This window comes from Gavia stellata, chromosome 32 (genome assembly GCF_030936135.1).
Source record: "Gavia stellata isolate bGavSte3 chromosome 32, bGavSte3.hap2, whole genome shotgun sequence".
NCBI classification, from domain to species: domain Eukaryota; kingdom Metazoa; phylum Chordata; class Aves; order Gaviiformes; family Gaviidae; genus Gavia; species Gavia stellata.
In genome coordinates this window covers 863,685-883,743 of record NC_082625.1, presented here as the reverse complement: position 1 = coordinate 883,743, position 20,059 = coordinate 863,685, and the positions used below count along the sequence as shown (strand labels likewise).

The following is a 20,059-nucleotide window of genomic DNA, read 5'->3' as shown; positions in this document are numbered from 1 at the left end:
CCGGCAAGCCCGCGCTGGGGGCGTTTGCGCAGCGGAGGGAAGCTGAAATCCCTCTGGGGAGGCGTGGGGAGGAGGGCATGGAGCGAGGAGTGTGGCAGCAGATGGTGCCTTTGGCAAGACGCGCATACTCGGGCGTCTGGCACAGGCAGAACTGGCCCCTCGCTCAAACCCACTCCTTCCCAGCGGCGCTGCCGTTGCGCAAGGCGCGTGGGGACTGGCGAGCTCGCTGCGGACACACGCACACCTCCGGCTTTATCCCGGCTGCGAGGACCCCAGGGCAGCCTCCTCGGAGAGGGCTGCCTGCCAGCAAGGCCCCAGGCAAGCCACAGCTCCAGCAAAGCAACACCATCAGCCACCCCCACCACACATGGATTCAGGAAAGACTACAGCATCTGCTTCCCTCTCCACACCAAGCCCATCTTCAAGGAGCAGGGGAGATTTCCCCTGCTCTGCGTGCCACACGCGCAGTGGAAACGCAGCAGCAGGGGAATGGGTCAAAGCCTGGGCAGCTGCTGTCCAGCTGCAAAAAGTACCGTGAAGAAACAGCCCAGCCGACGAAGTGAATTCCTGCGGAAGCGGAGCCGGGAGGCTGAGCAAAAGCCAGTGCTGGATGGGGCAGGGGAGTCAGGACAGGAAGCCTCCGGTACAGACCTGTGCTTCCCCGTGGATGCCTCCTCCCGTGCTGCCGTAATCCTGCTGTCCAGGTGGATTATTGGAGGTGGAGGTGGCTGACAGCACAGGGAAGGGGTTATAAAATCTGCCTGATAAGCCTCCCGTAGGTGAATCTCCCACAGGAATCCCCAGCCGAACCTTCCCTAAGCGACTGCAGCCGGCAGACCCCGGCGTGGGGGCAGGAGCCTGCCCCCAGGCACCCAGCCACCGGCGCAGCACAAGCTGCAATTTGCTGCCTCAGAAGAAGGTGACACGCTACGAGACGGGATTACATTTCCTTTTAATTGATCAGAGCGCTTTCTCCGCCTCCATTTGTCCCGCACCATCTGTACAATCGGGGAAGCCAGGACAAGTAGGACAGTCTGGGGTTTCTCTACATCGACAGTGGGATTCCTGCAACACACAGAAGCGGAGTTGGTTTTAACACGGGGTGGGCTTGGCAGAGCGGTGAATTCTGATCCGAGGGCTTGGCCCTGGCTCGGGCTGTTAAACCGCCGCGAGTAAACAAGAGCCACCGGCTCTCTCAGACCTGACCTCACGGGCCAAAGAGCACAGGGACCAGAGATCAGGGAGATAGCGGAGGAGCCGCTGCCCTGCTGTACCTGCTCCAGGGAGAGGCTGTCGGAGAGGCTTTCGGTGACTCACCTGCCAGGCACAGCACACGCGCTGCCGCAGCGTGTCTCCCAAGTCTCCCAACTGCCAGCACGTGGGAAGAAAGGGATGAGGCACAGTCTTAGCAGGGTAGAGGGAAAAGGGGCCAGGAGGTGAGCAGCCCGGCCTTGCCTCCCCTGAGACTGAAGCTGGTTGTTTTTAGTGGAAGGGAGCGCACACGGAGCAGAGGCCACACATCGCTCTCCCTCCGGGGCCCCAGGCATCCCGCCTGCTCCCGAGCTGCCCGCTGGCGTGGCCTGTCCCAGCGGGGACCCGGAGGCAGCAGCGAGGCCCCACCAGTGACTGCAGGCTCCCAGCCTGTCCCGGCATCAGGCTGAACCCCGCAGCACCGTGGCACGGCACGGCACGGCACGGCACGGCACGGCACGGCACGGCACGGCACGGCACGGCACGGCACGGCACCGGGCCCTGCTGCCATCTAGCGGCTCCGGGTCGGCTTCGGGCAGGGGCCCCCCACGAGCCCCCCAGAACTGACGCCCGACCACTGAAAGGGACAGCTCTCGTGTCACTGCTCCCCAAAACCCAGGCACAAACCCTCGTCAATCCCAGGCAGCCCAGCAGGCCTGGCTGCTGCGAGGGGAAGCTCCCTGCGGGCAGCACGGAGCAGGGACTCGTCTCCAGAGCAGGTCTGGAAATCTCAGCCAGGATGTAAGTGGCATTTACCTTCATTACTCCAGGGCTTTTACAAGGGCTTCATTAGCTTCTACTTTAATCTGAGCTTCTGCCTTAGCTGCTTCATCGGATGCTGCAGCCATTTCTGAAACAGCCTTCTCCAGGTTTGATTTTGCAGTCTGAACACGAGAGCACAAGGAATGCGTCATCGAGAGACCACCGCAGGACAGCTGACTTATCCTACAGCCCTTGAGTCACCCCTCTCTCTCCCCTCCCTTCACTGCAGTCGACAGCCCTGCGCACGGGGCCCCACGGACCCTCTTACACGGCTGCGTTGGCAGCAGACGCCTTATCAACCGGCCATGCTGGGGAAGAGCTGTTCCCGAGACTAAGAGGGGCGGGAAGGGGCAAGATCGGCATCTGTCTGAGGGGAGGGAAGTGGCCTGGAGGAGGGTTAACGACTGCGTGGCTTCCTCTCCCCACAGCCTGTGGGGAGTTCACTGCGCAGGAGCTCCGAGCCTTTGATCCCCATCAGTGGGCGGTGGGGAAGCTCGGGGTGAAGGCACAGCCCTTGGTCTGGGCATGCTTTCTGCAGCCACAGGAAGCTCCCGAGACAACCACCCCACAGGAGAGCGGCAGGGAGCAAATCCCCCCTCCGGGAGGGAGCCCGGCTGCCAGGGCCTGCCCGAGGGAGGCAGGGCGCAGCCCGGCCCACGGGGACCGGGGTACTCACAGCCAGATCCAGCATGTCCATCGTCACCGCCTCCTCCGCCAGCACCTGCACGGTGGAGTCCGCGTGGACCGTGACAGAGCCACTGCTCACTGCAAAGGCACAACGGCGGGGGCCGAGTCAGGCAGCGCAGGCAGGGCTGCCAGATGGGCCTCGTTTGGGGGTCCACGCGCAGGACAGTGCTGGCAAGCTCATCCCCAGAACCTCCACGATCCCTTTGCGAAAACAAAACCTCGACGCCCTCCCGTAACATTTCCCAGGTCCTGCAGGGACTCGTTTCCTACCAAAAGGGAAGCTAAAGCAGGGGATGCTCCCAGAGAGTCTGAGCAGAACCAAGAGCACCTGACCTCACACCATGGCCTCACACAGAGCCCCATCTTCCAGGGCAGGTCCCCGGCCCCGCAGGGCAGCCTCCAGCAGCCCCGGGAAAGCAGAAATCCCTGGAAGTGCACCAGGGCACGCCTCGATCGGCAGAGCCTCCCTCGTGAAAGCCCTGAGAACGTCCCCCCACGCACACTTTCCTCCCTCCCCAGCTCCGCCTCCTTTATTTACCGAAGTACTTGGTGGCCGTGCCATCCTCAGCATAGACCGTCACGACTCCCGGTTTGAGGACCTGCAGGGTGGGGACGTGAGAGGCCAGGATACCGAAGGAGCCGGTCAGCGTGGGCACGTCCACCTGCTTCACGTTGGCACCATTGTAAAACACCTGGATGGGGGTGGCAGAGCAGAGGGAAACGGTCTGTCACCAGGAGCAGAGGGGAAGGAGAGAGGTGCGTCCCCCGACTCTGGAGAGCCGAGGGACATGGTGGGCAGCCTGCTCCCACCCCGAGGGAGCAGCCCTGCTCCCAGCAGCTGGCAGGCCGCGGGGTTTAACAGACAGCAAGGTGTGACCAGGACAGCCTGAATCTTCACAGGGTGGGAGCAGGGCCGGGCTCTGGAGGAGGGGTCCTGGCAAAGGGAGTGGGAAAGCGCTCCGAGCCTCCCGAGAGGCGGTGGCAGGGAGGCGGCACGCGGAGACATGAAGTCGGGAGTGGGCGAGAGGCGGAGGGTGCAGCTGGGAAAAGCCTGAGAAGAGCGTAGGGAGACCTTGACGCCAACCGTCACCGCTCTGATGGGAGTCAGCGATGCAGCCTCCGTGCGAGCGTCCCACACGGCTCTGCCAATGCAGCACAAATCCTGCCTTGCAACACCGCGGCCCTGTCCCGAGCGCCCTGCCAGCGCCCTGCCCCGGGAGAGCGGCAAGCCCCGCTGCCCCCGCAGCCCTGGGCAGCTCGGGGGCAGACAGAGGCCGTGCCCCACACCCGGGAGCGGTGCCAGGGAACGGCTCCGGGGCGGCAGCGCTGGCAGCGGGGCCGGGCCCCGACAGCCACAGCGGCTGCAGCAGAAGGGCCGGGGCTGGAAGAGCAAGCACGTCACCCCGCGGGCCCCGGCGGAGCTGCAGCGGGAGCCGAGCGCCCGCAGGGGCGGGGAGGGGCGGGCGGCGGGGGACAGGGGCGGCCGGCCGGGGAGGGGGGCTCCGGGCCGAGGTCAGGGCCAAGGTCAGGCCCGGCGCCGCCGCTGACAGCACGGCAGCAGCCGCAGGGACCGCAGCGCACCCCCGCCATCCCCGGCCCTGCTCCCGGCCGGGCCCGTCCGCTCGTCCCCGGCCCCGGGCGCCGTCCCCCCCGCCCCGCCGCTCCCCCCCGCGCGGCCCCCGGGCCCGCTCCGGGCCGCCCCCCCCCCCACCCCGGCGCTCGCTCCCGTCCCAGCCCCGGGCGGGGGGCGGCAGCACAGGCCTCGGCCCGCCCGCCCCGGGGGCCGCAGCGGGCACCCGGGCGAAGCGGCGGCGGCCGAGGGGGCCGGGCCCGGGCCCGCGGCCTACCTGCGTGGGCGAGGCGAAGGTGAAGGCCATGGCGGCCGGCCCGGCGGCGGGCTCGGCATAGCCGCGGGCGCGGGGCGGCGGCAGCGCCGGGCGGGCGGAGAGGCGCTGGAGGAGGCGGCGGGCGCGGAACATGGCGGCAGCGGCGGCGGGCCGGGGCGGCGGCAAGGGCGAGCGGGCGGCGCGGGGCAGGGCGGGACGGCGGCGGGACTACAGCTCCCGGCATGCCCCGCGCCGCGCGACTACGCGGCCCATGGGGCGCCGGGCGCCGGGCGGAAGTGACGCCACAGGGCGGGGCCGCGGGGGAGCATGGGAGTTGTAGTGCCCGCCGTTGGCCCCGCTGGTCGTCGGGGGGGGAGCGCGGGCCCGGCCCGGCCCCCCCCCCCTGCGGGGCGATGGGGCCCGGGGGACAGCCCCCCCTCCGCCCCGCCGCTCCGGCCGTGCCCCGCCGGCTCGGGGGGCCGGTCCCGCCCCGCCGCGGGGGGGCTCGGGGGGGGCCCAACCTGCCCCCTCCCCTGGGGCAGCTGGGGCGGGAGGGGCTGGGGGCTGCGCTGGCCCGGGGGCGGGCAGGGAGGCGTGGGGCAGGTAGCGCTGGGGCAGGCGGGGCCGTGGGGCAGGCAGGGCCGTGGGGCAGGCGGGGCCGTGGGGCAGGTGGGGCCGTGGGGTGGGCAGGGCCGTGGGGCAGGCAGCGCTAGGGCAGGCAGGGCCGTGGGGCAGGCGGGGCCGTGGGGCAGGCAGCGCTGGGGCAGGTAGAGCCGTGGGGCAGGCAGGGCCGTGGGGCAGGCGGGGCCGTGGGGCAGGCGGGGCCGTGGGGCAGGCAGGGCCGGGGCAGCCCCTGTCCCCACGTGACGCCCGCGCCGCGCGGGGGCGGCTCCGGTTCATTCATAAATCCCGGGGCCGCCCCGCCGCACCGAGCGCAGCGGCGGCGATGGAGCCCCGGTCCCAGTTGTAGGTGAGTGTCTGGCCCCGCCGCCTCGCGACAGCCCCTATCGCGACAGCGGGGCCGAGGGGAGCCCGTCACGCCTCGCCGCGCGTGGAGCTCCCGGGGGCTCCTGCCTCGCTGTCACCACCCCGGCCTCCATCCCTGCCCCACGGCCCTGCCTCCATCCCTGCCCCACGGCCCTGCCTCCATCCCTGCCCCACGGCCTCCATCCCTGCCCCACGGCCTCGCCCACATCCCCGCCCCACATCCCTGCCTCCATCCCTGCCTTCCTCCCGCATCCCTGCCCGCATCCCCCATCCCGGGCTGGGGCCGGGGGCGCCGCTGCAGCGGGGGGAGCGGAGCAGGTCCCGCCCCCCCCCGGCCCAGCCGGGCCCCGCGGGGCGCACACACGCGTGGGGCGCAGACCCGCCCCGGCTCCCCCCCGCGCCCGCTGCCCCGGGCGCGCACGTGCAGGAGCGCGGCAGCAGCGGGGGCCCCCGGCCCCGACCCCCCCGCCCCGGGCACCGGCAGCGGGCAGGAGCGCGGCCCCGTGCCCCCGCCCGCGGGGACAGCCCGGGGACCGCGGGGACCGGCCCCCTCCTCCAGACAATGGCCGTCCTGTTCCCGCCGGGTCGCCATGGAGACGGGATTCCTCCATGATGGGGAACAGGAGGGACATTCTTCCCGCTCACCCCGCGCCCCCCGCCCCGGGCCGGAGGGTGCCCCGCCGGGGCCCTGCCCAGCCCACCCCCCCGCTCCCCCGGGCCTGGGGTCCCCCCGCGCCCCCGGCTCTGCTGGGGTCAGGGAGGGCCCCCCTGCCCCGGGGGGTCGCGGGGTGCGTCGTGTCACCCCGCTCGCCCCGGCAGCTCAGAGGTGCCCGAAGGTGGGTGCTGGTGGGGGGTGCCTGACCCCGGTGGTCCTCAGCACCCCGATATCCCCCCGAGGGCTTCGCACCCCGAACCGCGGCAGGGCTGCCCCCAGCCCGCGGGGCTCTCGCCGCCGGCCGCGACACGGCGTGTCCCCCCCCGCTGTCCCCGCCAGCGGCTTTTCCCACCCGGCCTCCGGCTCCATTCACATCTTTCGCTGACCTGATTTTGAGCAGTTTCCGAGCACCCCGGCCGGCGCAACGCCCACCCCTGCCCGCCACCCCGGGGGCTCCCCCCAACACCAGCATCGCCCACCCCAGCTCAGCCCCAGACCCCTCCAGCAGCCCGGGACCCACGGACGGGGACCCACGGACCCGCAGCGGGAGCCGGAGCTCGGCAGCCCCTGGGAAGAGCCCTCCTGGGGCCTTGCTGGGCGGTGTGGGAGGGCGAGGAGGTCTCGGTGCCCGAAGACCGTGGGCTCTACGCCGTGGTGGGGATGTGGAGGCGTTCATCTGTCTGTCTGTCTGTCTGTCTATCCTCCGGCCTCGGTGGCTCTCGCTCCTCAGGAGCTCGGCCGTTCTCCATCACCCACGGGCCCCTCGGCAGCCCCGCTGCCGGCTGAGGCCCCGTCCCCTCGGCGGCCCCGTCCCCTCGGTGGCCCTGTCCCCTCCTGTGCGGGGACAGTCCGGTGACAGAGCCGCTGTCGGGCTGACTCAGAAGCGTCACCCGCCGCACTCCGGCGACACCCACACCAGCTCCGTTCACACGAGGCCATCTGCCGCCCTTCCCCGCCGAGGTGCCCCCCGCGCTGCTCCCCCCGAGCTGCTGCGGGCGGGGGCCACCCAGCCCGGACCCCCCGGCAGCCCCGGACCCCCCGGCAGCCGTGTGCGGGCGCTGGGGGCTGCGTTTTGGCCCCGTGGCTCCCTGGGGACGGCAATGCTGGGGCAGCGCCATGTCACCCCCCTTCCCTGGGAGCCGTCCCGGGGGGGGCCCAGGGCAGGGTCAGCCCCCCCGGGCCAGTTCTGGCCCCCAGGAGCGGCCACCAGCGGGGAGCTCCGGCTCCCAGCGCGGCCCGGGAGCGTGGCCCCCCTCCCCCGGCTGCCGGCGCGGGGCTCCGCGGGCGCGGGGGGGTCTGTGCCTGTCCCGCCCCAGGGGCTGTGCCCGGCTGGGGGCGAGGGGGCTCTCCCGGCGGGGCAGCGGTCCTGCCTCCTCCTCCCCACCCCGGACCCCACCTGCCTCCGCATCCCCGCATCCCTCCCTCCCTCGGGAGCCACCTTCCCTCCATCCCTCCTGACCACACCCTCCGCCCCTCCCGCCGTGCCTCCATCCTCCCTCCTGACCACACCCTCCCTCCATCCCTCCATCCCGGTCCCTCCCTCCCTCCATCCCTCCATCCCGGTCCCTCCCTCCCTCCATCCCTCCATCCCGGTCCCTCCCTCCCTCCAGCTCTCCATCCCGGTCCCTCCCTCCCGGTCCCTCCCGGCAGCTCCGCACCGCGGTGCCGGGCAGGGCCCGGGGCCGGGCAGGAGCTGCCGCCGCCCCGGCCGGTGCCTCCCTCTGTCCCCCCCCCGCCGCAGGACGCGCTTGGGCCGGGACGGACCATGAGCGATGACCCGACACCGTGGGACAACGCGACGGAGAGCGCCACGGTGAGCGGGGCCCCCCCCGGGGCGGGGCGGGGGGGGAGAGGCGCGTCCCGGCGTGGGGCAGCGCCGGGGGGGCGCGGGGCCAGCGCTGCCGTGGGGCTGGGGTCTGCGCCCGGGCGGGGACGGCGGCGGCCACCCAGCCCCGCTGTCACCCGCCCCGCTCCGCCAGTCCCGGGGGTGGGTGACACCTCTCCGTGCCCTGCGCAGCCCCCCGAGCTGCTCTGCGGCCCCCCAAGGGGTCCCGGGCGTCCGGGGGGTCCCGGGTGCTGCTGCCGGATCAGCCCCATGCCACAGCCGGGGCTGCCGGCGGGGGGGCGGGAGCTCGGACCCCCACGCTGGGGCAGGGCTGGGGTCCCGTCCCCGCTCCCGCTCGGCGTGGGGGCCGCTGGCGGCTGTGCCCCCCAGCTGCGGTTGCCTTGGTGAAGGCAGGTCCCCGCAGCCGGCAGCAGGCCCGGGGGTGGCGGGGGAGCGCGAGCGTCTCCGGGGAGCTGCGCTCGGCATGGGAGGGGGCGGCCCCGGCACCCCGGTAAGGCAGGGTTTGGGCCTGGGCCGTGTGCCCCCCGGCGCGTCCCCACCGGCTCAGCCCCTGCCGCCCCGTGCAGGCGGTGCCCGGCGAGGTGTCCCCCCAGGATGGCTACGTGCTGCTGCTGGCCTTGCTCTCCATCTTCATCGGGGGCACCCTGGTCCTGCTCTCCGGCATCCTGATCATCTGCCGCCGGTGCTGTGAGGCCGACCGCCGGCACTCCAGGTGGGGATGGGGCCACGGGGACAGGCGATGCTGCGGTCCCCGGGGTGTGTGGCGCCGCGAAGGGGGCTGGGGTGCCGGCACCGGGCACTGCTGACCCTCTTCCCCCGCAGAGCCAGCGATGACCCCGAGAAAACCAACACCACCTACCTGGACGACTCGCAGCCAGCCCAGGGTGAGTGCCACGGCGGGGCCGCCACGGTGACCCCCCAACTGCACCCCTAGCTGCACCCCCAGCTCCCTGGGGGGGTAAAGCAGCTCCTGGGCGCTCCCCTCTCCTGGGTGCAGCCCCCGGCCCCGGGGCAGGGATGCCACACACCCCCTGCGCCCTCCATCATCCATCCCAGCTGTGCCCTGGCTGTGCGAGCAGGACTGGCAGCCGGGAGCAGGGATTGCCGGGCTGGCATCGAGGCCCCGGGTGCAGCACGTTTGCCAGGCCTCAGCTGGGGAAGCTGGCATGCACCAGGGCAGGGGGGGCCCTGGTCGCTGACCCCCTTCTCCACAGATATCACCATCAAAGTGGAGGACCCCGACTGCCTGTCGTCCTCCAGCTACCGGGATGTGGAGGGCGAGCGGTTCCTGTCCTCCAGCTCCTCCACCGCCCGCCGCGTCTCCTTCAACGAGGCCGCGCTCTTCGACCAGGGCAAGAAGACCCAGGAGAAGGGGAGGAGGTGAAGCTCTGGGCTGGGCTGGGGGGGCCGGGGGGCCGGGGCCGCCCCTCCTAACCCGGCGTGCCCGGCAGGTACACGCTGACGGAGGGGGACTTCCACCACCTGAAGAACGCCCGCCTGACCCACCTGCACCTCCCGCCGCCCGCCCTCAAGATCGTCACCATCCACGAGTGCGAGTCCAGCGAGAACAGCCTGGCCATGACCCCCCGCCTGCCCCCGCCCAAGCCCGGCCTCGCCATCTTCCAGGTGAGCCCCCAGCACCCCGGGGGGGCGGGGGTCCGGGCATCCTGCAGCACCCCAGGGAGGCACCGCTGGACCTGGGGTGGGAGTCTCAGGGCAATGCTGGATGCGGGGACGGGGGGTCCCGGGGCGCGGGGGTCCCCTCCTGGTCCCCAACCCTCCTGCAAAGCCCCCTGAGCGCGCTCTGCCTTGCAGCCCCCCGCGGGGGCCCTGCCCCGGCCAGCGCTCCCCAGCCACGCCGTGTGCCCCAGCTCTGCCCTGCCCGGGGACACCTACAACTCCACCGTGGACACCAGCTTCACCGAGGCCAGCCCGTCCGCCTCCTCCGACTCCGGGGAGGGCCCCTCAGTGAGTGCCAGGGCGGGGGGGGGGGGCGCAGGGCCGGGACTGGGCAGGGGAAGGGGCTCTCCAGCCTCCGCAGCCTGTGCAGCTCCAGGGATCCTGTCCCTGCCCTGATCCCCCAGCACAGGGCCGGCCCCGCGCCTCGGGGGGCTGCCTGCCCCCCCTGCTCCGTGCCAGGGCGCTGGGGAGAGATGTGGGCATCCAGCTAGAAACAGGCTCTGCCCCCCCGCCCCGTCCCCTGCCCTGGGGGACACTTGTGCATCTGCTGCAGCCGAGCTTGGCAGGAGCCGGACAAAGGAGCCGATGTGGGGCGGGGGGCTGGGGGGCCATGCCTGGAGCCGAGCGGACACTCACGGTCCCCCCCGCTCCCCCCAGTTCGCAGCAGCTCCCAGGAGCGGGAAGGCGGCTGGGGCGAGCAGTGCTGGCACCGGGGAGCCCCCCCCGGCGCCCGCGCAGGGCACCGTCCTGCAGTTCTTCACCCGCCTGCGCCGCCACGCCAGCCTGGATGGGGCCAGCCCCTACTTCAGGATCAAGAAGTGGAAGCTGGAGAGCACCCAGCGGGCGTCCAGCCTGGACACGAGAGGTGGGAGCCGCCGCGCCGGGGACAGCGGGGGGGCCCGGGCCATGGCCCCGTGGGGCTATGCCGGGCGGGTGGAGATGCATGGGCAGGGGGGCTTGCCGTGCCGGGATGCGACGTCCCCCCAGCCCTGCCCTGCGCCCCCCCAGGGTCCCCCAAGCGGCGGCAGTTCCAGCGTCAGCGGGCAGCCAGCGAGAGCATGGACCAGGAGGACCGGGACCCTCACCAGACCGACATCATCCAGTACATCGCCCGCACGGACGACGTGGCCTTCCACCGCGCGGGCGGCCCCTTCCTGCCCTCCCCCGCCAGCCCCCCACCCTCTCTCGGCAGGTATTTTTCAGTAGATAGAGGGGACGGGGACGGGCGAGCCGGGCACTGGGAAGGCGCCAAGGGACCCCGCACTGCCCTGTGCGTGGGGGGCTCCCCGCTTTGTACAGCTTTGGTGGGGCAGCTGGGGGGCGAGGGTCTTGGGCGAGGGGTCCGGGGAGAGTCGGTGATGGGGAGGGTGGATCGGGCATGGGCGGGGTGCTGGGCACAGCGTGGGGGACCGTGTGGCACCATGGCACTGCCGCAAAGCCTGCAGGCGCTGGGCTGGCATCCCCCCTGTCCGCTGCTCGGCCGTGACGCTGGGGTGGTGCCCGCAGGCTAGAGCCGGGCGAGGGCGGCGCAGGCAGCCCCGGCGAGGCCGGTGTCCTGGAGCAGCCCAGCGCCTACCACGACATCTGGAGCCTGCGTGCCTCGCTGGAGCTGTACGCTTCCTCCGAGCGGAGCAACGACCAGGACTCGGTGCGCAGTGACGGCGGGGACAGCGTCTCCTCGGCCGGTGGCATGCCCCCCTGCCCCTCCTCCTCCCTGGACGAGGCCGAAGGCCCCGAGGAGAAGCTCTGGGGCCGGCCCAAGCCGGAGGAATCGGAGCCCGGCACGCGCAAGCTGCTGCAGATGGACAGTGGCTATGCCTCCATCGAGGCGCCCAGTCGGGGGGGCGAGGAGGGGCCCCCCAAGGACCAGACGGCCTCCGAGAAGCGCATTTGCTTCACCAGCGCGGGGCGGAAAGGCACCATCTTCGAGAGCTTTGAGGGCCGGGAGCCAGAGGAGGAGGAAGAAGAGGAGGAGGAGGAAGAGGAGGAGGAGGAGAGCGTGGCCCGGGGCGCGGCAGGCGGGGGACCCCCCCGTCCCCACAGCCCCCTGGCCTGGTCCCCGTACGGGCAGATGTTCCCGGGGCGGGACGCGCTGCCTCGGCGGGACTACAGCATCGACGAGAAGACGGACGCCCTGTTCAACGCCTTCGTGCGCCACGACCCCCAGTTTGACGAGTCGCCGCTGCGGGGGAAGCACCGCTCCCGCACCCACCTCCGCAAGCAGTGGCAGCACGCCAAGCAGTACAGCGACCCCGGCGTGCGCTACCCAGCGCTGGAGCGGCACCGCACGCCCCTGCGCCGCGGGGACAGCGCCAACTACCCCCTGGACGCCCGCTTCCACAGCCCCCTGCCCCGCATCGTCAGCGCCGGCGACGAGGAGGCGGCGGAGGCGGCCGACGGGGTCCCCCCTGCCCCGGCACTGCCCGACCCCGAGATCCAGGTGATCGTGGAGGAGCCCGGAGAGGTGGCCCCCGAGCCCAAGACTGGCTCCGAGCCCCCCGGGGATGATGACTGCCCCGGCCCCGGGAGATGCCTGGTGCTGGGCTCCGGCTCGGAGCTGATGGACAAGATCGCCGGCAGCCTCGAGGAGCGGCTCTACGGGCACTTGAGGAAAGCGGGAGAGAGCACCGAGTGCACAGTGGCCGTGACGGCCAGCGATGCCCCCCCTGACCACAGCCCTGTCTAGGCCCAGCGCGAGGGGGAGAGACCCCGGCACAGTGGGGCCCCCACCGGGGTTCGGGGCTCCATCCCCTTCTGCTGCCAGCGCGGGGACCAGCCCGGTGCCCGGAGCGCCGCGGTAAGGGTGGCCCCGGCACGGGAAGGCCAGGAGGGCATGTGGGGTCCCCTGGCCGCACCCCCCCCACCGTGGGGGTCTGGTAGCGTGGGGTGGCCGAGCCCCCTCGCTCCCGGGAGCGAGGTGCCGGGTGGCGGCAGAGGGCCCGGGCTGGGGGTGCCCGGGGGGGTCTGGGTGCAGAGGTGGAGCAGAGCGTTGGCCGGGAGGTCAGCGAGGAGGGACTTTGCTAATAAACCCCCCAAACCCAGCTGAGGCCTAATCCTTACCTCACGGCAGAGCTGTGTAGCAGATACGCTCTCTCCCCTCTCTCCGGTTCTTTACAAGCAATAATGCCTCCCGTCCGGCCGGGGAATGTCCTCGTGAGGAAGGGGCTGGAGCCGGGTGTCCCCCCACCCGGCTGGGGGATGCCACAGTGCCGCCCTGGCACAGGGGGCAGTTATTTGGGGAGGGGGAGTCTCCTCCTTGTGCCCACAAACCCCCAGTGCCGCAGGGAGCCTGGGATCTAAACTGGAAGCGGGGGCCTGGGGCTGCCGTGCCAGGACAGGAGGATGCTCGAGGGGCTCGTGCATCCCTGCTGGGGGCACGGACGAGCCATGGGCCCTGCGGCAGCGTCCCGAGGGCTGGGGAGGCAGGACCAGCCCCGGGCCCCCCTGTAAACACCCCCATAGGGGTGGGGGCTGCCCATTGCCTGCCCCCGGTGCTGTCCCCTCTGCCCGGGAGTGCAGGGCGAGAGCAGAGCGTGGGGCCAGGCCAGCATGTGCCGTGGGTGACCCCCGAGTGCTCCGCACGCCCCGGGAGCTCAGCACCGGGCTCCAGGCGTTCAGAGGATATTTATTGATTTTTACAGAGGTGGATGCTGCTGCTCGAGGGGAGGGGTTAGCTTTTTACTGGGTTTTTATTTGCGTTTCAAAGGATGGATGAAAAAAAGGAAAAAGAAAAAAGCCCACGATGTGGTACCTGGGAGACTCGGCAGCGGGGCAGGCGGGGGGCAGGCAGGGCTCGGCCGAGGGCCCCCGCGCCCCTCCACGGCACCCCAATTGCATGCGAGTAAAGAGGCCGGGTCGCTCCTTCCCTCTGCAAAGTCTCTGTCCAAAGCACTAACTCGATCTACAACTCAGCGTTTTTAAGTCTATAAACAAAGGAGAAAAAAAAAAAACCAACTGTGACTTTTCTGAGCTTGCTTCTTCCCTTCCACCCCGCGGGGACGGCGTCCTCCCCGGCCCGGGAGCTGCTGGGGAGGGCAGGGGCCCGCTCCTGCCCCAGCATCACTCCCACGGCTGCTCCCAGAAGAGCAGGGTGTGCCTGGGGGGGCCTGCACCCACCCCAAAGGAGAGCAGCCCCCAGGAAGAGGGGCTGGACCGAGACCCAGCCCACACCCCCCACCCTGCTTGCTGCAGGAGGAAGGACATGAAACCCACCTCGCTGTTTTCACTTTATTTTTTCTTTAAAAAAAAAAAAAAAAAGAGAAAAGAAAAAAGACGACGAACGCACCCATTCCCTTTTCCGAGCCCTTTTACAGCATGCAGGTTTAATAGAGTTTTGCTTTGTCTTAATACCTGTTTTTTTTTTCCTCATCTGGTTTATTTTAAACACATCACGATGTGTAGGAATCTCTAAATATACCGCAAATATAAACAAAAAAAAAGAGGAAAATATATAATATATAACAGTAGTCTAAAACATAAAGTGCACGGCAATGGCTTTGCACGACTTCTACACAGCCAGGGTGGGCCCGGCCGGGCTCGGCGGGGAGAGGGGCGCAGGTCCCACCGCACCCCGGCCCCGCTCATCCCACCCTTCCCATCGCAAAATTAAAAACAGAATCAGTGTCTTGATTGGCAAAGAGTGATTGGGGAGGAGGGGCAGCATCTTCGCAGCCGGAGATTTCATCTTCCGAGGTGGTAAGTGGGGTCCGGCCACCATCAGCTTCTGGTTCCTGGCGCTGTCCGGAGCGGGGGGCCGCAGGGAAGGTGGGGGGCGGGTTCCTTGGTTGGTTTCCTCTGGTTTCGTTTTGGATCGCAAGCACAGTCCACTCCCAGGAGAGAGGCAGAGATGGGGCGAGGATGGGGGACGCGGGCTGGCCCGGGCCCCAGGACGCTGTTTGGGGAGAATGGAGAGGGGGGGGGTGAGGCAGGGCTGGTGCCAAAGCAGGGGTGCAGCCCCTGCTCTGCTCCAGGCCTCCCTCTCGCGCCAGTGCCGTGGGGAGGGGGCCACGAGGGGGGCTGGGGTCCCTGCTCTGTCCCTGGGAGGGGTGGGCGCGCTGCGGGGAGGTAACCCCGGCCCTGCCCTGGAAGCCGGGAAGCAAAAACCCGAGGGGGAAACGCAGTCAAGGACCTTCACCAACGCCAAGGAAAGGGGAGCGCTTTTTTGCTCTCAAAGGCTTTAAGGTGCTGACTAAAGGGGGGCAGTGCAAGAGCAGACCATTTCCAAGCCGGCCATCCCTGCAATGCACGCGGGAGGAGAGCGGAGGCTGTGACCGAACCAGGCTCTGGCAGCTGGCACGGACCTTCTCCTTCCCGAAACTGCCGGGCAGCTGCCACGGAGCCCCCGCGCCAGGTAGCCGAGCGGGAAGGGGCGAGAGGAGCAGCAGATCCCCGGGGAGACCCAGATCCAAGGCATTTGCTTGCCGATCCAGTAACTCCCCATGCAGGTGACTCACTGCCAGCCATGAATTAAAGATGAAAGCTGCCACAGGGGCTGAGCGCGGGTCTGACAGCTGCAGGGGGAGGAACAGGCTTTTATTTCTGGCTTTTTTCACACCACAAAGCTGGTCGTGATCCAAACAGATAACAGAGCCTCAGCCCCACAGAGCGCCGGTGACGAGCACAAGCGTGAGGCCGGGGGTGGATGAGCGCTGAACATGAGTCATTGCTGGCTCACTTATGAATGAGGGGTGGGAAGAAGAGGACAGGGCTGCGGAGCCGAGGAGGAGAGAGCCGGAAGGAGGAGGGGGAAGCAGGGAGGGCACTCAGCGTCCCCCAGGAGAGGAAGGGGCTTGGGCATGGCAGTGGCCCGGCCACGCCACGGGTGACACGGCCACCCCCCAGACCAGGGGGGAGGTCCGCTCTTAGGGACACCTCTGGAAACATCCCGGTGCTCAGCATCCCGCTGCAGCACAGCTCCTTCGCATGCCGGAGGCTTTGTGCCCCCCCGAGCTGGGAGCAGCAGGGAGCAGAGCAGGGGAGAAAGCGGGGGGACTCTGGTGCCAGGGAAAGGGGTTGTCACGACACAGCCTGACTGCAGCCCAGGAGGGGAGAAAGGATTACGACAGCAGCTCTCCCCCGATGCGGCAGCAGCTTGCAAGGACAGGGCAGAGCAGAGCCAGGCAGGCTGCAGAGCAGGGCACAGGGAGGAAGAAGCATGGGGGGTCTCCACTGAGCTCTGCACCCCCCTGGCACCGCAGGGGATCCAGGATCTGGGTGCCGGGACATCCACAGAGGGATGCTCAGGACCTAGACCTCTCCCCTCTCCACGCCCAGGACTACAAAACACCCTTTCTAGCTCCCCTCCGGCTGCACACGGCTGGGGCAGGCTCAGATCTCGCCCCACTTCCCCGGGCTGTCACCCCGGGGCGGCCACCCCCCGCGGGGACCGGGCTGCCCCTACCTGTGTGGAGCGCGGGGGCTCCCGCCTCACTGCTGCTTGCAGGTGGAGAGCTTGCGGATCTTGCTGCTGGCAGAGCAGGCCTTGCGGGAGGGGTTGGAAGAGGCGCTCGCCCGCCGCTCTGCCTTCGATTTGGTGCTCAGCTGTCCCGTCTCCGTCCCGTTCATGCACACGGCCTTGGGCAGCCCTTTGCCGCGGCTCTGCCCGTTCTGCCCTGCCTCCTCCTCAGGCACCTGTCCTGCAAGGGAAGGGAGACGGTGAGGCAGAGGGAGGGCAGCGGCCCCGGAGCATCACCTCCACCGAAGAGCAACCCCTCTTCCCCTCGCTCGGAAGGCACGCTGCTCCTGAGGGAAACCCGAGCCCGTTTCTACACCTGCGAGGACCACAGGAGAGGCAGCCCAAAGCGGGGATGCGTGAGGCAGGGGCCGAGACCACACCTCCCTCCCGCTCCCTCCGAGGACAGGTTTTACCCCTGTTTCTCCAGCATGGCCAGTCCAGACCTCGAGAACGGCGTGCCCCCTCCTCCCCGGGCGGGCTGGGCAGCCGCCGTGCCCACCCTGAACCCCCAGGCAGCAGCCCAGCTCCTGGCTGGGGACCAGAAGGGCAGCGGCAGAGGAAGTCACTCCTCCTCCTCCTCCCCCCTGCTACCTTCTCCGGAGGAGGGTGCAAGCCCCAGCCCCATCCACCGACCTGCGGAGGACCCAGGGGCTTGGTGCGTTTGTAGAGCAAAGGCCCAGCTGCTTTTGCAGCGCACGGGGACGTCTGCGTCACTCGCGGCAGCACGGCCACGTCTGGCAGGGGCTGGGGGCACTGCCCGTGGAGGCAGCGATGCAGCAGCTCAGGCACACCACTGTCCCCTAAAGGGGACACCCAGATGGGAGAATGGCTTCAGATCAGCCCCTCTCCCCTCCCCTCCCGGCCAGCTCAGCGTGACTCAGCAGAGCAGATGAAGGGCCATTTCTGGAGGCATCTGCCCGCTGCCATGGCTGGACCAGGGCTCGGGTCACATCCGTTCACCCGGGCAGTGACGAAGGGCCCCCCGGTGCAGCCCTGGCCTGGAGCAGGAGGGGACACCGCTGCACACGCAGCCCAGCGCGCTCCCATGGGTAACGCAGCGCATCCCCCGGCCAGGCGCAGGGCTGATGAGAGGATTCGTCAGGTTCCCGGCTCCCCCCCACCGGATCCAGCAGAGGCAATTTCCTCCCAGCAGGAACGTCACGCTCCAGGGCCCTTCAGTTATGACTCAGAGGTTTGAGTGGAAGCGAAGGCTGTAAGACGATTATGTATAATTTTCTTTAAAGGATGCTCAATCTTTTCTCCGCCAAGGCCGAACGGCACGTCATCTCTCTGTACTTGCGCCAACGATCACCCCACCACCACTGAGCGGGGATGGGGGCGGTGGGAGAGCCGCTTCTCCCCTGGAAGAGAACAGCGGGGGTCCAGCTCGGACCCCTGCGCCCTCCTCTGCCTTGCTGCATCCCTCCCTGGTATCGCTGCAGGCTCCCATCCGCTCTGCCGCCATCCTCCATCCCTCTTACAGGGAGCCAGGCAGCTACGCACGCCACGTCCTCTGCAGGTGAAGAGTCCTCTGGGAACCAAAAGCTGCAAGGGGACACGGAGGTCACCTTGTTCAGACAAAGTCACCTTCAGCACCCACCTTCCTCTCCCCGGAGGGCTCGCGCTAGGGAGGGGTGAGCCTGGCTGAACACTCACCGAGACACGAAGCAGAAAAGGTGGCAGGAGCCCAGACCGAGCACAGACCACGGCCCCTCTGCCTGGTGGGGACCGGCTTTGGTAAAGCTTCACCAGCGCAGAGACCGGGAGCAAAGCGCAGGCTGCAGCAGGGCAATACCCAGCAGGTTAAAGCAAAACCACATCCTCGGAAATCAGGCAGCAGATTGAGCACTTCCATGGCCAGCCCTTCTGTGGCGCAGGCTGGGAGCACCAGAGAACCAAGGTGCTCACCAGGGAGTGGATCCCCCCGCCAAAAGCAGGTTTAGCTGTGGAGCTGGGCTCAGGGAGGAATTACCTTGAGAAATTACCCTGCCGACTGATCTATAGATCAAAGCAGGCAGTTCAAGCTGGTCAGCTGCGCTCCCGGCTTGCTAAGAGCTCAGAAGCACCTTCCCGGTGCTGTGGTTTGGACACCCTGGCGTGGCAGAGCTGGGCCTCTGGCCATGCAAAACGGGGTGGGGTACTGCTGCTCTACCGGCCCAAAAACAGTGAGAGAGGGAGGGTAGGAGAGATCCACCTGTGGAAGGGTGATTCCGGGTTACAAGTGCAATGGATTCCCCCCCAGACCTGCTGGTGAGCTGCCCCTTGCATCCCTCCCCGACAGCTCCACCAAGTCTTGACTCAGCTCCTTGTTACTGACTTGTTGCCGCTTACCTGAGCACTTCTGCCTTGCCACGGGAAGAGACAAGGATCGACTCGCCAGGGACGGCTGCTGGCTTCGTGCACCCGAGCCTATCGCTGCCAGAGCCCATGGCACCCACCGCGCTCCTGGTGGGGGCTGTCCAGCCTTGCATCTCCCGAGAAACAACAGACCCAGCTCCTCACACAGGATGGAGGCACCTTGGAGATGTCATTACCTCGAACACTTTCTGAAAGTGACTGGCCAGGCGAGAGGCTCAGGAGCACGAAGCAGAAATGCTAGCCATGCCCGGCTGTGCGCTTACGGACCTGCTATCGATCTGAGCAGCTCCCAGCTTCTCACCCCTTAAGAGGGGTTGACTTGCTAGAAAAGACTGACACCCCCAGCTCGAGGAGCCCCTCCAGGGATGGGGCTCTCCCCCGTGACTCGGAGCAGAGCAGCTCGCCACGGGTCAGGCTGCAGCCCGAGAGCGGCGCAGCCCGGCCATACCCCCCACCCGGAGTTCAGGGTTTTTCCTCTTCTCCCTGCATCCCAACGACACGTCTGCAGAGCCTCAGATAACCCCACTTGGAGCAAAGCTGAACACTTATCCTTCCCCTCCCTCAGCTGAACTCAGGCCAAGTCCATTAACATTGCTGACTGGGGAGGGAAAAAAATATATCCAAACAGTTCATTTGTCTTTTGTGTGACTCTTCCCGCCTCCCCCTCTGCTTCAAAAGCGCAGTCCCAGGAGTCTATTATGGATACCAAGGAGGGAGGGTGAGTTGCAAGCTAATTTTACCTCCTTCACCAATGACAGTTGCTGACGTTCAAATTAATGAAAATAAAAATTCAACATGGGATGAAGTCTTGGCAACTGTCTGCCCACGCGGAAGCCAGTGACCCAGTGCTGTGTCTGTTCGAACAGCTATATCCTACCTTACCATTACCGGCTGAACAGTGCTAAAAATAAAATAAATAAAAGGAGGGCCAAGAGAGGCATTGAGAACGTGCATGTTCGTCCTTGCCACCTCTCACATTTCTTAATGGCTCCATCCAGCTCATTCAGGCACAAGAAAGCTTTCAAAATAAAACCATGAAGAGCTTTTGAATTGCTGTGTTTGTCAGACACACACACGCATATATGATTTGCGGCTAGAAACGCACCTTTTCAAGCGCCACGCTTTACTTAAAGACTCCAGTCCTGGCTTTATTTTCCAGCCTCAGACTGAACGCTAAGGGAGCAAAGCAAAAACAACCAGAATCAAGCTAGGCAGCCGTTTGCCTCTGCAGGAGGATTGGGCTGCAGAGGAGGAAGGGGTTAATGGTAGGGGAGAGAGAGAGAAAAGAAAAAGCAGAGCACAGCCTTCTAAATCTGAAACACAGCACAAAAGCAACAAGCAAGATGCTTACATCCATTTATTGCATATGCTGCCTCTCTCCAAATAAGAAGGCAGCCACTTCTGGAGAGGATGCTTTGTCACGTGCTCAATGCCACAGTTATTCTCTCCTCAGCACTTCCCTCAGATGAGATGTTTAACACCGATTGAACCAGGGGCATGTAACATTTAAAGCTCTCTACAGAGCTGTATAAATCTTTAAATAACCCTTTAAA

The 20,059-nt window shown here is 67.9% G+C and overlaps 3 protein-coding genes across 3 annotated transcripts in view; 1 reads left to right on the top strand and 2 right to left on the bottom strand.

The window, feature by feature from the left end:
- Positions 1-935: 935 nt before the first annotated feature.
- Positions 936-4,614, bottom strand: ATP5F1D (ATP synthase F1 subunit delta). The gene is made up of 6 exons (XM_059831861.1): positions 4,548-4,614; positions 3,239-3,392; positions 2,690-2,778; positions 2,008-2,135; positions 1,318-1,368; positions 936-1,065 (listed from the first exon to the last, which is right to left on the bottom strand). Exons 1-4 carry the CDS (start codon positions 4,575-4,577, stop codon positions 2,013-2,015), a joined length of 396 nt encoding a protein of 131 aa, XP_059687844.1. The 5' UTR covers positions 4,578-4,614; the 3' UTR covers positions 936-1,065; positions 1,318-1,368; positions 2,008-2,012.
- Positions 4,615-7,933: 3,319 nt separating this feature from the next.
- CBARP (CACN subunit beta associated regulatory protein) lies at positions 7,934-12,393 on the top strand. Its single transcript, XM_059831912.1, has 9 exons — positions 7,934-7,981; positions 8,581-8,726; positions 8,837-8,898; positions 9,229-9,394; positions 9,466-9,640; positions 9,830-9,982; positions 10,352-10,559; positions 10,703-10,886; positions 11,201-12,393. Exons 1-9 carry the CDS (start codon positions 7,934-7,936, stop codon positions 12,378-12,380), a joined length of 2,322 nt encoding a protein of 773 aa, XP_059687895.1. The 3' UTR covers positions 12,381-12,393.
- Positions 12,394-16,100: 3,707 nt separating this feature from the next.
- Positions 16,101-20,059, bottom strand: part of STK11 (serine/threonine kinase 11) — a 43,505-nt gene continuing 39,546 nt past the window's right edge. Inside the window, exon 9 of the mRNA XM_059831776.1 lies at positions 16,101-16,329. Within this exon, the coding sequence (XP_059687759.1) occupies positions 16,121-16,329 (209 nt within the window). The 3' untranslated portion in view covers positions 16,101-16,120. The remainder of the gene's footprint in view (positions 16,330-20,059) is intronic.